This window comes from Candidozyma auris, chromosome 1 (assembly GCF_003013715.1).
Source record: "Candidozyma auris chromosome 1, complete sequence".
NCBI classification, from domain to species: Eukaryota; Fungi; Ascomycota; class Pichiomycetes; order Serinales; family Metschnikowiaceae; genus Candidozyma; species Candidozyma auris.
This window is the reverse complement of record NC_072812.1, coordinates 2,195,006-2,208,546: the sequence shown is the minus strand read 5'-3', so window position 1 is coordinate 2,208,546 and position 13,541 is coordinate 2,195,006. Positions and strand designations below refer to the sequence as shown.

Sequence of the window (13,541 nt, the reverse complement as noted above, 5' to 3'; positions counted from 1 at the left end):
CTCTCAGCGCAATTCCCAACAACACAATCTAACAACACCCACTTCATCGCCACCTCGACCATGACCGTGACGTATTTTACCAACATAGCACAATACAACAACATCATTAAGCAGCTGCGCCAAACACTCACCTTCGTTGAGTTCTCAGCCACCTGGTGCCCGCCTTGCCGCTTCGTGGGACCCTACTACGATAAGTACTCTGACGAATACGAAAAGGCACTTTTCTACAAGATCCAGAGCGGAGACGAGCCCGATCTGGAAAAAGATGAGGTTTCTGAAGAAGCTGGGATCACGTCGATCCCCACGTTCATTGCGTTCAAGGGAGACGAGTTGGAAAGACGCTCTAGTGGAGACCCCCATGAGCTCCAGGCGTTTATCGAGAGGCACTACCGCGGGCAATGAAGAGGCGGTGGAAGAGGGGAGGGAACAAGAAATGATGTCATAGAAGAAAAAAACCCAAGACGAAATCATGTGACGACTCTGCTGGGCAATTGCCAAACCGGGTCGGTGCTTCGTGGATGAGGTGAGGTTTTGGGGCTGCGCATTTGCTGGATTTGGGGGTGGCTGTTGTCTATAGTACCTTTTTTTTAGCCTTTAGTGCGACTGAGGAAAATGGCCACATTTAGGCTCCATTTTCTCTCTTCGCAGCCACTACCCTGGAGGTGGGATCTCGGAACCGCCCTCATCCGTTTTTACCTTTCAACAAAAAGCTTGATTTTTGCTTCCTCTTTCTTGAGCTTGTGACCCCACCACAAGCTTTGCCTTTGTGTTCACTTGCTCTTTGGCCAAGAGGTCTGCCAAGACATGCCTCAGTTCCACCACGAGCCAAAACTATGTCAGAGATTCGCGCCTAGGGCCTGGGGGCCTGGAGCCTGAGGCCTCGTCAGAGGCCACAACAAAAACACCTCCAACATCCTATTTATTCATCAGCTTTCAAGCTTCTTCTCCTTGATGTATCCTTTTTTTTACCTGTTCATTTAATCGCTTTTTCTTGCTGTTTGAATTATCGCTTCTTTATCAGTTGGGATTTCTCACTTTCCTCTCTATGGCTCGCCATTTTCTTGTCCCCTGGCTTTTTCGCAGCCATTCTCGCGCTCGATGCACACCGCTCCTATGAAGGCTCACCGCTTGTTCAACCTCCATGGCTCCCAACAAGGGTTTCCAAGACATGTCCCCGGAATTTCTTTGTGAGGGGGGTGGCGGCACCGCAGCTCTACTCCAGGGGAGAGGAACTTCGGCATCCTGCCCCGCCGTGTGGCTCTTGCGGGTGGCGGCATTATTCCCGGCCCTTTTGCCTCATGCCCTAGGTGGTGGATTTTGCAGCCATTATAAGTACGAGAGGTTTTCGTCTCTACTTGCCCTCCACAAGTCAACATGTCTCCTGCTCTGCCGACATTAGAGATTTTGGACGCTGAAAAGCCAACAGTCGAGATGCTGTCTTCGTCGCTCTCGCTGAAGCATTCCAACGGCACCCCCACAGACAGACCAGGGCAGCGTGGTAATGTCCTTTCCCACTACACTGAGGTGGAAACAATGAAGATGGGCCGAGACTACGCTGCTGAACACGGCTTGGACGAGGACCTTTTCAGCCGTGCTGCTGCGTTGGCCAGAAACCCGGCCGATTTCCAGGCCATGGACTTCCTCTCACAAGACGAGAAGGAGCAGTTGATGCTTGAGGTGACAAAAAAATGGCACATACCTCGGAAATTGGTCGCTGTGATTGCGTTGGGGTCCATGGCTGCTGCAGTGCAGGGAATGGACCAGTCGGTTATCAACGGTGCCACATTGTTCTATCCGACTGCGTTTGGCATCACTGAGATGAAAAATGCCGACTTGATGGAGGGTTTGATCAACGGCGCCCCCTACTTGTGCTGTTCCATTGCCTGCTGGACGTCTCATTGGTGGAACAGAGCCTTGGGACGCAAATGGGTCATTTTCTGGACCTGTCTCATTTCGGCAGTAACTTGTTTATGGCAAGGCTTCGTCAGCATGCACTGGTACCACTTGTTCATTGCTCGTTTCTGTATGGGTCTTGGTGTTGGCGTCAAGTCGGCCACTGTGCCTGCTTACGCTGCTGAAACCACTCCTCACACGATCCGTGGCTCCTTGGTGATGCTCTGGCAGTTTTTCACCGCAGTCGGAATTATGTTCGGGTACGTTGCGTCTTTAGCATTCTATTACGTCCCTGACAAAGGAATTGAGGGCGGTTTGAATTGGAGATTGACCTTGGGTTCTGCCGCCATTCCTGCTTTCATTGTCTTGTTCCAGGTGCCTGGTGTGCCTGAATCTCCTCGTTGGCTCATGGGTAAAGGAAGACACCAGGAAGCGTTCGACGCTCTTTCAATTTTGAGACGTGATCAGATTGCCGCTGCCCGAGACTGTTTCTACCAGTACATTTTGTTGAAGGAAGAAGCCTCTTACGATGGTATTCCTTACTACAGAAGACTCTGGGAGATGTTCACCGTCAGAAGAAACAGGAACGGCGCTTTGGGTGCCTGGATTGTCATGTTCATGCAACAATTCTGTGGCATCAACGTCATTGCCTACTACTCATCGTCGATCTTCATTGAGTCCAACTTGTCTGAAGTGAAGGCTATGTTGGCTTCGTGGGGCTTTGGTATGATCAACTTTTTGTTTGCCATCCCAGCCTTCTATACCATCGACACCTTTGGCCGACGTAACTTGTTGCTTACCACGTTCCCATTGATGTCCATCTTCCTACTTGTTGCTGGTTTCAGTTTCTTGACTCCTGATGATAATACGCAAGGAAAACTAGCTGGTGTGGCGACTGGGATCTATTTGTTTGCGGCGGTATACTCTTCTGGCGAAGGTCCTGTTCCATTCACGTACTCGGCAGAAGCGTTCCCATTGTATATCCGTGATTTGGGTATGGGCTTTGCTACTGCTACATGCTGGTTTTTCAACTTTATGTTGGCCTTCACCTGGCCTCGTTTGAGAAACGCTTTTACAGTGACTGGTGCTTTTGGTTTTTACGCTGCTTGGAATATCGTTGGTTGGTTACTTGTACTACTTTTCTTACCAGAGACCAAAGGACTCACATTGGAAGAGTTGGATGCTGTCTTTGGAGTCTCCTTAAGAAAGCACGCTATCTACCGTGCCAGGCAGGCAATCTGGTACTTCAGGACTTGGATTTTGAGAGAAAAGCTCGAGCCTATGCCCGTGTTGTACGAGCATCAGAAGCGTTACTACCAGGAGAAGAATGTAAACTTGGATCCTGTTATCAGCAAGCAAATCAGCAGAGAGCCATTTTAATGTGGATTTATGTGTTAAGTCGTTGACGACTAATGAGATTACGTATTCAATTCTGATTTTTCCTATTTTATTAAAATGTAGCATGTGTAATTAGAAGAACCGACGTGAACTAGGAGCACGCATTTTAGACTCTATGATTCAAAAAATGCTCTCAATATAACAAACGAGTAGCGATCTTGTAAGGGGTTTGCTCTAGCTGCTCGTACAAAGACTTGATATCAGTCTGGTCGACGTCCGAGATATCAGCCATCAAGTAAGCAACATCACCTCTGGAATCTGTGAACTGCTTTTCGATATTGTGATTCGACAAGATATTGTTGACGGTCTTCAAAACACCAGGAACGTTCTGGTGAATGTACAACACTCTGACGGTGTTCTCCTGGTCCAAATCGAGGTCTCTCAAAGAAACCTCTGGGAAGTTCACAGCACCAGTAGAGTTACCCTCATTGATGTACTTGGTCAACGAGGTACCGACCTCGATACCAATGGCAGACTGAGCCTCCTCGGTAGAGCCACCGATGTGTGGAGTCAAAATGACGTTTCTCAAAGAACACAACTCCTCGGCAAAAGAGTTCAACTGGTTGGAAAACAAGCCTTCACCGTTCTTGGCAGGTTCGTGTGGGTAGACGTCCAAAGCGGCACCAGCGATCTTACCAGCCTTCATGGCTTCGATCAAAGCAGGAATGTCAACAACGGTACCTCTAGAGGCGTTGATGACGTAAGCGCCATCTTTCATAGCAGCAAACTGAGGAGTGGACAACAAGTTCTTGGTTTCTGGGGTGGCAGGAACATGCAAGGTAACGAAATCAGCCTTCTGCAATAACTCATCCAAGGAGTCAACCTGCTTGGAGTTACCCAAAGCCATAATCATGTTGACATCGTAGTAAATGACATTCATACCCATGGACTCAGCCAAGACGGACAACTGGGAACCAATGTGACCGTAGCCTACAATACCCAAGGTCTTGCCTCTGATTTCCCAACATTTAGCGGACACCTTGTTCCAAGTACCGGTGTGCATCTCGATAGAACGGTCGCCCAATTGCCTGGCCAAAGTGATGATTTCAGCAATGACCAACTCAGCCACAGATCTGGAGTTGGAGAAGGGAGAGTTGAACACAGCGATACCAGCTTTACCGGCGTACTCTAAGTCCACCTGGTTGGTACCAATGCAGAAGCAGCCAATGGTGACCAAATTCTTGGCGTGTTGAAGAATCTTGCTGGTCAACTTGGTCTTGGATCTGATACCAATTGCGTGAACATCCTTGATCTTCTCGATCAACTCATCCTCAGGCAAAGAGGTCTTGTAGAACTCAACCTGGTAACCCTGGTTCTTAAAAATGTTGATGGCCGTGGCGTTGACGTTCTCCAAAAGCAAAATCTTGATGTCACCAGTGGAGAAAGGCTTTAAAGCTTTTGTTGGCTTGGAGTAGATGCCTCCAACCTGACTCAAGTACGATTGCGTAGGAGAAGTGGAAACAGCATGTGGAGAGCCTGACTCTGAGAGTGACATGGCTCTTTGGAAAGAGCCAGCAATATCCTGTGGATTGGTCATATTATTTGTAGGGAAGGGTGTGGAAAGGGTTTGTGGGTGCACTAAGTACTCAGATGTTCACCTATATATTGTATGCTCACAGTGTGAGTAACTTTTTGCGTTTCTAATTGTCGATTCACACAATGCACGTGACTTGACCTAACCTGCTAGCCTTCACAGCCTTAGAATCACTTAGATCGTGCCAGAGGATTATTCTTCGTGTTTAATTACATGAGAGCACAAAAATTGAAGGGCATTCACCTCTCACCTTCGACATCCTATGCAGCAGGTGCACAACTGTTATTGATAAGATGAGGCACGTTGGCCAGAGTCAATATTGACTCCGGTCTACATAATAAGGAGCATGCAGGCCTCCAGCGCTATCAGACATACGCGAAATCGGAGTTTCTCCGAGATTCCTATAGGAAGGTGTGGAAGGAAGAAAGTACTGAAATTGATATCTTCATCTCTGTGGGTTTCTAAGGTTGAGTTGTATATTTACTTGAGTTTGTTGGGGCTGTTTGCGTGTATCAACGTGGTAGGCGCTTCAGCCGCGCAATTCGTTCTCGAAGGGATTCGGAAAAACTACAAAGTTCATTGTTTGGTTTGAGGTTGCCGGTGTAGATGCTTTCACCTGGCTAAATATCCCGCTCTTGTATTTTTGTTCTCTCATGTGGAAATTTAGCATGATTGTAACCTTTTGCGCATTTACTTATGCACGTCAGTGCTTATTTTGCAGCCAAATTGTGTATCATAATAGAGAGCAAATAGAGAGCTTCACGTTCACTACAATGTGAAAAATTGCCAACTTTCTTACTTCACGATGGTAGTAGTACTTCTGGACAGGTTCCAAAACCAATCTTCGAAGATTGTCATAGTAAAAAAAAGAGAAAGGTTGGTGGACTCCATATCAGCTGTGTTGTAGCATTGTACCTGCTTGAGCTTCACTTTGGGCACATTGTATAACCCAAAAATTGGTTGATCGTATTCATTGAACGTTCTTGAGTGTTAGGCCTTATATATCTATATCGTTACAGGCGATCAGCTTGCCATTATCTTCACTTGCCGTGAAATCAGTTGTCTTTGAACTGAAGATATAAAACTTACCATTCTTTTAACATACCGAGTACAAATTCCTGGAGGGAATGTCTCGCGTTTTCGCTTGAATTATCAAATCCCCAGAACATCGAACATGCATCTCCAGTCCCTCGGATGTGCCTCGGAACAAAGTGCGTGAAGCAAAGCATTGTCGAATTCAAGAGCTTTCAACTACTACTTTTCAAAAAGATACTTCGTTTAGTACTGCAAGTACCAGTGACTAACTCTCCTGAAATGATGGGCGTGAATGATGTATGCCGAGGAATCCCAAAAGTCGAGCTCCATTGTCACCTCTTTGGAACAATCCAGAAGGATACATTCATTGACCTCAATGACGAAGCCGGAAAGCCATTCACTGATACTGACATCGCCGAGTTCTACACGAGAGGTGAGAAGCCCGTCGGAGTGTTAAGAATATTTAGAGGGATGGACGAACACTTAATTCGAAGGCTGTCTCATTTGTACCGCTTAACCATTGAATACCTCAGATCTGTAGCGAGCCACAATGTTGTTTACTGTGAATTTTTCTGGAACCCGACGGGAACTGTGCATGTATCTGGGATTCCCTACCTAAAGGCTCAAAGTGCCATCACCGCAGCAATTGAAGATGCTCAAAAGGACTACGGCATTCAAAGTAGATTGATAGTTTCTATCGACAGAGAGGCTCCACCGCTTCAGGCCGAGGAAATGGTTAATTGGATGATCAAATACAGAAGCCCACTTGTAGTTGGCATTGGCATAGATTATAGAGAGAATGAGGGACCCCCACAACTATTCAAAAAAGCCTATTTGGAAGCTATCAATGCTGGCTTCAAGGCGACCGCCCACGCTGGTGAGTTTGGATGCCCTTCATCACATATTGCAACAGCACTCAATGATTTGAGAGTCCACAGAGTCGACCACGGCTATACAGTGCTAGAGGATCCCGACTTAATCGCTACATGTATCGAAAAAGACATCATATTCACTGTGGTTCCCACAAACTCTTACTACTTGAGGACCCTTGATCCCAAAGAATGGGCTCAAAGGCACCCTATTAGGTTCATGAAGAAGGCGGGCCTCAAAATCTTTCCGAACACAGACGACCCAGCGTTTCATCAAGTGACACCAACCCGAGCGTGGGCAATGATGGTAGAGTGCTTTGACTACGACTACGACGATTTACTCGAGTTTGCATTGAATGGAGTCGATGCCTGTTTTTTGGACGATATGGGAACGTTAGCCATGTGGAAAGCACAAATTGTGGATTACTTCGATCGTCTTGGGATTGAGGCAAGGGAATATTTAAAGTAGCATTATTGAGCGAAGTATGAATATAGTGAACGGAAATTCTTCATCCGAAGCAAATTTGTCTTCTTCGTTTTTTCTTCGTTTAAGAGAAATGACGAGATCTCGATATTCTGAACGACCATCTCTAGTATTATTCCCAGAAGTGTTCTCCCAGATCCTTACCAAAAATCCGCTCTCGCTTATGCAACAGGTGCATGCCTTATCGATCCGCGCGTGCTGGGCTGATAAGAAAGCTTAAAAGAAGACTTTAAATATCGTTAATGATATTTGAGTTATAAGTTTTCAATGATCGAAGAAAAGGCAAATGAAGTAGCAGATGTGAAGGAGTTGACCGGCGTCGAAGCCCTCGATGTTGAGGTGGATCTCAAAAAGATGACAAGAAAGATCGATATGAGACTTCTTCCACTTTTGTTCATTACCTATTCTATTCAGTTCATGGACAAAGTGGCCCTAAGTGCATCCTCTGTGTTTGGGATCAAAGAAGACAACCACCTTGTTGAACAGGATTACTCCTGGGTGAGCTCAATTTTCTACTTCGGTTATATGGGATGTCAGCCTCTTGCAGCCAGGAGCATACAAGTTGCACCACCGGGGAGATTGTTGGCTATAACAGTGTTTCTATGGGGAATTATCTTGGCCTGCTCTGCAGCCACCCATTCGTATGCTGGACAATTACTATGTCGGTTTTTCCTAGGGTGTACTGAAGCGTTTGTATCGCCAATTTGCATGCATCTCTCGTCATCTTTTTACACGGAGACACAGCAACCATTGAGAGTTGGAATCTGGTTTTCTGGGAATGATTTTGGAGGGATTCTCAGCTCTTTCATTGCCTTCGGCTTAGGCCACATTAAAGGTCACCTCCTGCCCTGGAAGTATATTTTCATCGTTTATGGATGCTTATCGCTAGTGTGGGGATTAGTTCTTTTTGTATTACTCCCAGATTCTCCTAATAGTTGTCGATTTTTGAGTTTGAGTGAGAAAGCGTATTTTGAGAGATGCCGTCCTCAATCCCGAGTAGATAGCAGATGGACCTGGAGCCAATTTACCGAATGTATGTTGGACATGAAATCATGGCTCATTGTGGCATTGGTAGTGTTGAAAATCTTGCCGAATGGGGGTATCATATCGTATGGTTACATCATAATTGAAAGCTTTGGCTTTTCCAACATTGAGACAACGATCTTGAATGTTCCTACTTCAGTCATCACTTGGATAGCCATCGTGTCGTCGGGGTATATCTCCACCAGGATTCCCAACTCTAGGTGCTTGGTCATAGCTGGTACAGCCATTCTACCTGTGATTGGGGCTGTGCTAGTGTACAGTGGAAAGGAGAAAGGAGTGAAGCTTGTTGGTTATTTCTTTTTGTGTGTGCAACCATCAACGTTTCCGAATGTACTTGCACTTTCAACATCAAACTTTCGATCTAGTCAAAAACGGATCACAATGGCTGGCATTATTTTTGTTTTTTACTGTGGTACAAACATCGCTGCTCCCCAGCTCTTCAGGAGTGATGAATACCCTAATTATCCGACTGCTTTCAAGACATGGATCATCTGCTTAAGCCTAACTATATTGGTTGCGGTGGGCACACGGCTATATTTAAAATGTGAGAACCAAAGGAAACAAAAAAGACTTGATGCTGGAGAAACACCTCCCGAAGGAGTTATTACAGACAAGCAAAACCTCTCACTAAGGTATTGCTACTGAGATAACTTGACTCTCAGTGGTATTCTGCATTCACATTTTCCTCTGCTTTAAAATCATATACTTATATAGGTGAGAACTCCCTTAACTTTTAGTGAGTTTCGAAGGACGATATAGCGGGCTGCGCAGACACGCACGGCCGCCGTAAACGTAAAGAGGACAGTCAGAAAACCCTTTAGAGTTTATTAATAAATTCCAAAAAGGCAAAATCTCAAAAGAGGAAGAATTTGAGAATTTCGCCTCTTATAAGATGGTTAATGCCTTCGTCGTCAAGAAGCCTGGTTAGCTCAATCGGTAGAGCATTTGACTCTTAAACATCATAAGGTCAATCAAAAGGTTGCGGGTTCGAGCCCCGCATCGGGCTTACTTTTTGCATCGTATTGTCAGGCGTAACTCAACTTGACGCACTTTTTTAAAGTCTAGCAGCTTTCGGGCCACTGGTGGTCCCAAGATTTACAGGGGTGAGACGAGTTCATCTCTAGTCGGAGACATCAAGTTTACCTGGGCTAAGTCTATGGTTTAAAAAGGCCGACATGAGTACGTCCAAAAATTAAAAAACAAAGAAGAGATGTAGAAACACAAGAAGAGTCCACTGCCATTAAGGATTTTTGAGAGTCTTCAAGCTATACGTTTGAGCATTTTCATTGTTGGCATTGTTCTTTGAGGGCCACGCCAACATTCTGAGCCTTATCTATGCGCACTTTGGTAAACCACTGTTTCACAACAAAGCACCCTGAATATCCCTGTTACGTCGTGAGAAATAGAGGCTCCAAGAGTTTTCACTTCTAGTGTACTTACATCCACTTTCGTAAAAGCTCATCTCCGTTTCTTCATCCATCTACATCAATCTGGCATGGACATTAAGCCGCTCCGCTTGAAATTTTTGTGCACTACCAGATCAACCACCCTGATCTATCTACCTTCCTTCCTCAGTTCCTGGGAATTTGCTTGGGCCAACTAGCTCCTTCCTCTTCTTAGATGTCACTTTCACAGCCTCCCCGCACGCCCACGGGGTCGGCTTTCGCTGACATGACTCCCATCACTCAAACCTCTCTGCGAGAGTACGATACTCATGTCGAAGTGGTCTGTCGACTCAGACCTTTCAATGAAGAAGAGGCTCAAAAATACAACGGTGCAAGTCCTGTCGACATCATCGACAACCACAACTTGTGCATTCACCACAAAGATGCCCTGAATGTGTTCACGTTCGACAGAGTTTGTGGAGAAACAACGAGTCAGGAGCAGATGTACGAATTGGTGGCAGCGAAGACGATTGAGAATACGTTCAAGGGTTTCAACGGCACGATACTCGCATATGGCCAGACTGGTGCTGGCAAAACGCACACGATGTTTGGCGGGTCCGACGCCCCTGGCATTATTCCTAGAATTGGACATGATATCTTCTCCCGTATAGATGGAGCGCTGCCTGATATTGAGTACACTGTGGAGGTTTCTTGCATGGAATTATATATGGAGAAGATTAATGATTTGCTTAATCCCTCGGCTTCTGAGTTTGCCATCCACGAGGATAGGGCCAATGGTGTGTACGTGAAAGGGTTATCTCATGCGTTTGTATCAAGCGAGCTGGAGCTAGCTTACGTTGTGGATTTGGGCAATCTGCATCGAACATCTATGTCCACTCAGATGAACGCCGATCTGTCCCGCTCCCACGTAATCATTCGAATTGTTCTTACGCAGAAGTCTCTTGGCGGGGAATTTACTAAATCGAACCTATTTCTTGTGGATTTGGCGGGTTCAGAAAAAATAGATCGCACCGGGGCTACAGGGCAGGGCCTACAGGAGGCAAAGAAGATCAACTTGTCTCTTTCTTGTCTAGGTCTTGTGATCAATTCACTTACCGAGCCCTCATCAACACACATCCCTTATCGTGATTCCAAGTTGACACGCATTCTTCAAGAGTCGCTAGGAGGAAACTCAAGAACTACACTCATTGTCAACATTTCTCCCGTACCCTCAAGTGTCAACGAGACTATCTCAACCCTACGGTTTGGGTCGAGAGCTAAGAAGATAAAGAATTCTGCTCACGTCAATACCGAGCCATCTGTCGAATGGCTCAAGGCGAGAGTCAAGTCACTTGAGCAGGCTAACAAGACTCTAGAAGAGCAACTAGAAGCATACAATAGATCATCGGCTGTGAGTCCCAACGTGAGCCTCTTTAGTCCGCGAGGTTCCACAACGATTTCTCTCGCATCCGATCGGCCTGGCGCCCTGAATGAAGAACTTCAAAGAAAGAATAGGAAAATCGAGAGTCTTGAGAAGCAACTCTTGGACATGAGAATGAACCAGGTCAAGCAGCAACATGAGGAAGACCTGAAGCTCTTCAAATTAGAGACCGCTCTTCATAGGCTCAATGATAAGCTCAGCGACGTGGAGCTCATTAACGAAAACTTACGCAAGCATCTTCTTATAAGTGAGAAAATCATAGAGTCTCGAGACCACAAGATCGAGAAGCTACGACGGCTTCTTAATGAACAGCAGGCGTACGTTCAGCTGGAGAGCATCCACTTTGATAGCAAGCTACGAAAGTTACAGGAGAAGCTTGAAAATCAGAAGCTTCTGGAGGGAAAACTTCTCGATGACAGCGGAGCCAATGTACTAGAGGAGCTATATAACTCTAGAAAGCTGGCTGATGAAGCTATCCACAAGATCGATACGTCCTCGCCTAAAGCAGTAGCCGGCGACAAGCAAGACGCACCTAAATCTCCAAAGTTTGGCCTTAATCTACGGATTGTCAAGCCTGTTCGTGGAGGGGGCCACTTATCTACATAATGCTCAACTCTGTACTGTTTCGCAGCCATTGGCGAAGTAACAGAAAGCTAATGAATCGGCAAGTGCAGCAAGGAATGGAAGAGCCGACGAAAAAGCAATTTGGCACACTCCAGTTTACATCGACAACTCCGGCTTTCATTTTCCCTTTTTATTTTCCATCTCTTTCTCTTTCCGACTTTTACTGATAACGTTTCCCTTTCCTTTTTTTTCGCCCACCTTCGGAGTCTCCTCATTTGGAGCGCCAGATCGCACCCCCCACAAAATGCACTCTTGAGGTTATAAAAAGGTCACTAGACTCAAATACAACTTCTTTACCCCAAAGTGTTCGTGAACCACCTATGCATCTACTCTTGTCATTGCAACCCAGTGGTAGCCTACAAGGTATGTGAGCACTCCACCTTTTAGATTTATTGACATTTGCTAACTGCAGTGTTACGAGTAAAGGAGGGCAAGAACCGGATAAGAGCGAACGTCAAGGGGGAATTCGGTATCGGTGGTCGGACCAACTTTGTGCAAAAGATACATGTTTTTGCTATATTAAACAAACAGTATATTGCTGTTGCTAGAAGCGCTGGCTTGGTACAACTATATGAAAAGGTGCTGAAACCCCCCGGATTGGACTGCTCAGGATCAACCACGTATAAGCTTGTCAAAGAATGGAAGAACTCTACCACGGGGCCACGAGATCCGATTATCGGCATTGGGGCATTCAGAAACCAATACATGTACACATGCTCGGGAGAGGGCAAATTGGTTATACGAGACTTGATCAATGACGATGCTGACGACTCAGTTAAACTGTACATTATTGACGGACCTTTGTCTGCTGTTACTATTGAAGCGATTCCTCAGTCAACACATATCCTTGTTGCAGCAGGCGGGAAAGGAAATAACTTGAAGTTGTATGACTTCGATTTTGTCACTCATGATTTCGCCTCAAATTTTGAGACTATTGTGAACCTGGTGGGCCACATGACACTGATTGGATTAGTAATGTCTGTTCCCGAAGGTCGTTCTTTGCTTAGACGCTCCCTTCCTATCCGCAATTCTTTTGTTGACGTTCGACGGTTGGTGCCAGTTCTCGATACTACTCCAAGTAAAACATGTGCTAAAAAGGATTCCGGTGCATACTGGGTGCTGAGCACCTGTTTCTGGAAGCAGGGCTCGGATCGAATGGTTTTTGCTGGCACTCAATTTGGTGAGTTGTACGTATATGGCATCGAAATGCCTTACGAGTTTGAATTACTACCTCGCAAGGTGCTCCTGCTATCTCAATTCTCCATTAACCAGTTGCTAGTGTTCAATTCTGGTAGATACTTGTTTTTCTCGGATTCCATGTCCAAGGCTGGCGTCATCGATATCAAGACGCTTGAAGTCGTCAATTTCTATGACTACCTTCGCATTGGCCCAAGCATATCTTCTAGGGTCTACACCTCCGAGGGTACCTCGAAGGTCTCGCTGCACAGCAACCTCTCGAGGTTCCTGCCGATCTACATGATCGCCACGACAATCGATGGAGCCATTAGAATTTACAAGCTTAGTGATAGTAACGAAAAGAAACTCTGCTTCCAATCCACCAACGCAGGTGTGATACCCAATTTCGATTTCCTTGAAAGTGACCCTTATACAAGGTTGAACGTTCTATTCGGCGAGACCTTCTCACAAGAAAGCAACGCACAAAAGCCAACGGAGTCTTCGTCTGCTAAGAGGCGTAAAGCAACCGTTAGCTCGTCTGATGCAAATTTTATAATGCATTCCTCGAGCCACCAGGGCCGGAACCATAATGTGCTTACGACAAGTCATGATCACAACAATGATGGCCTTGTCAATGACATTAAAACAATGAGACTAG

The 13,541-nt window shown here is 45.9% G+C and overlaps 6 protein-coding genes and 1 non-coding gene across 7 annotated transcripts; 6 read left to right on the top strand and 1 right to left on the bottom strand. All coding sequences in view use genetic code 12, as the record gives it.

Annotated features, from left to right (window-relative positions):
• Nucleotides 1-60: 60 nt before the first annotated feature.
• CJI96_0001046 (thioredoxin family protein) lies at nt 61-402 on the top strand (the record flags this gene model as incomplete). Its single annotated transcript, XM_029032400.1, has 1 exon — nt 61-402. One exon carries the CDS (start codon nt 61-63, stop codon nt 400-402), a length of 342 nt encoding a protein of 113 aa, XP_028892715.1.
• Nucleotides 403-1,374: 972 nt separating this feature from the next.
• CJI96_0001045 (sugar porter family MFS transporter) lies at nt 1,375-3,273 on the top strand (the record flags this gene model as incomplete). The annotated part of the gene is made up of 1 exon (XM_029032399.2): nt 1,375-3,273. The coding sequence occupies one exon, from the start codon at nt 1,375-1,377 to the stop codon at nt 3,271-3,273; it is 1,899 nt and encodes a 632-aa protein (XP_028892714.2).
• A 151-nt stretch (nt 3,274-3,424) lies between these two features.
• SER33 (phosphoglycerate dehydrogenase SER33) lies at nt 3,425-4,828 on the bottom strand (the record flags this gene model as incomplete). Its single annotated transcript, XM_029032398.1, has 1 exon — nt 3,425-4,828. The coding sequence occupies one exon, from the start codon at nt 4,826-4,828 to the stop codon at nt 3,425-3,427; it is 1,404 nt and encodes a 467-aa protein (XP_028892713.1).
• A 1,311-nt stretch (nt 4,829-6,139) lies between these two features.
• CJI96_0001043 (adenosine deaminase family protein) lies at nt 6,140-7,198 on the top strand (the record flags this gene model as incomplete). Its single annotated transcript, XM_029032397.2, has 1 exon — nt 6,140-7,198. The coding sequence occupies one exon, from the start codon at nt 6,140-6,142 to the stop codon at nt 7,196-7,198; it is 1,059 nt and encodes a 352-aa protein (XP_028892712.2).
• Nucleotides 7,199-9,175: 1,977 nt separating this feature from the next.
• On the top strand, nt 9,176-9,263 carry CJI96_0001042. Its single transcript has one exon. It is a non-coding gene; the product is annotated as a tRNA-Lys (tRNA).
• Nucleotides 9,264-9,877: 614 nt separating this feature from the next.
• On the top strand, nt 9,878-11,689 carry KIP4 (Kip4p; the record flags this gene model as incomplete). Its single annotated transcript, XM_029032396.2, has 1 exon — nt 9,878-11,689. The coding sequence occupies one exon, from the start codon at nt 9,878-9,880 to the stop codon at nt 11,687-11,689; it is 1,812 nt and encodes a 603-aa protein (XP_028892711.2).
• Nucleotides 11,690-12,027: 338 nt separating this feature from the next.
• On the top strand, nt 12,028-13,541 carry CJI96_0001040 (uncharacterized protein; the record flags this gene model as incomplete). Its single annotated transcript, XM_054702039.1, has 3 exons — nt 12,028-12,070; nt 12,120-13,487; nt 13,537-13,541. 3 exons carry the CDS (start codon nt 12,028-12,030, stop codon nt 13,539-13,541), a joined length of 1,416 nt encoding a protein of 471 aa, XP_054558014.1.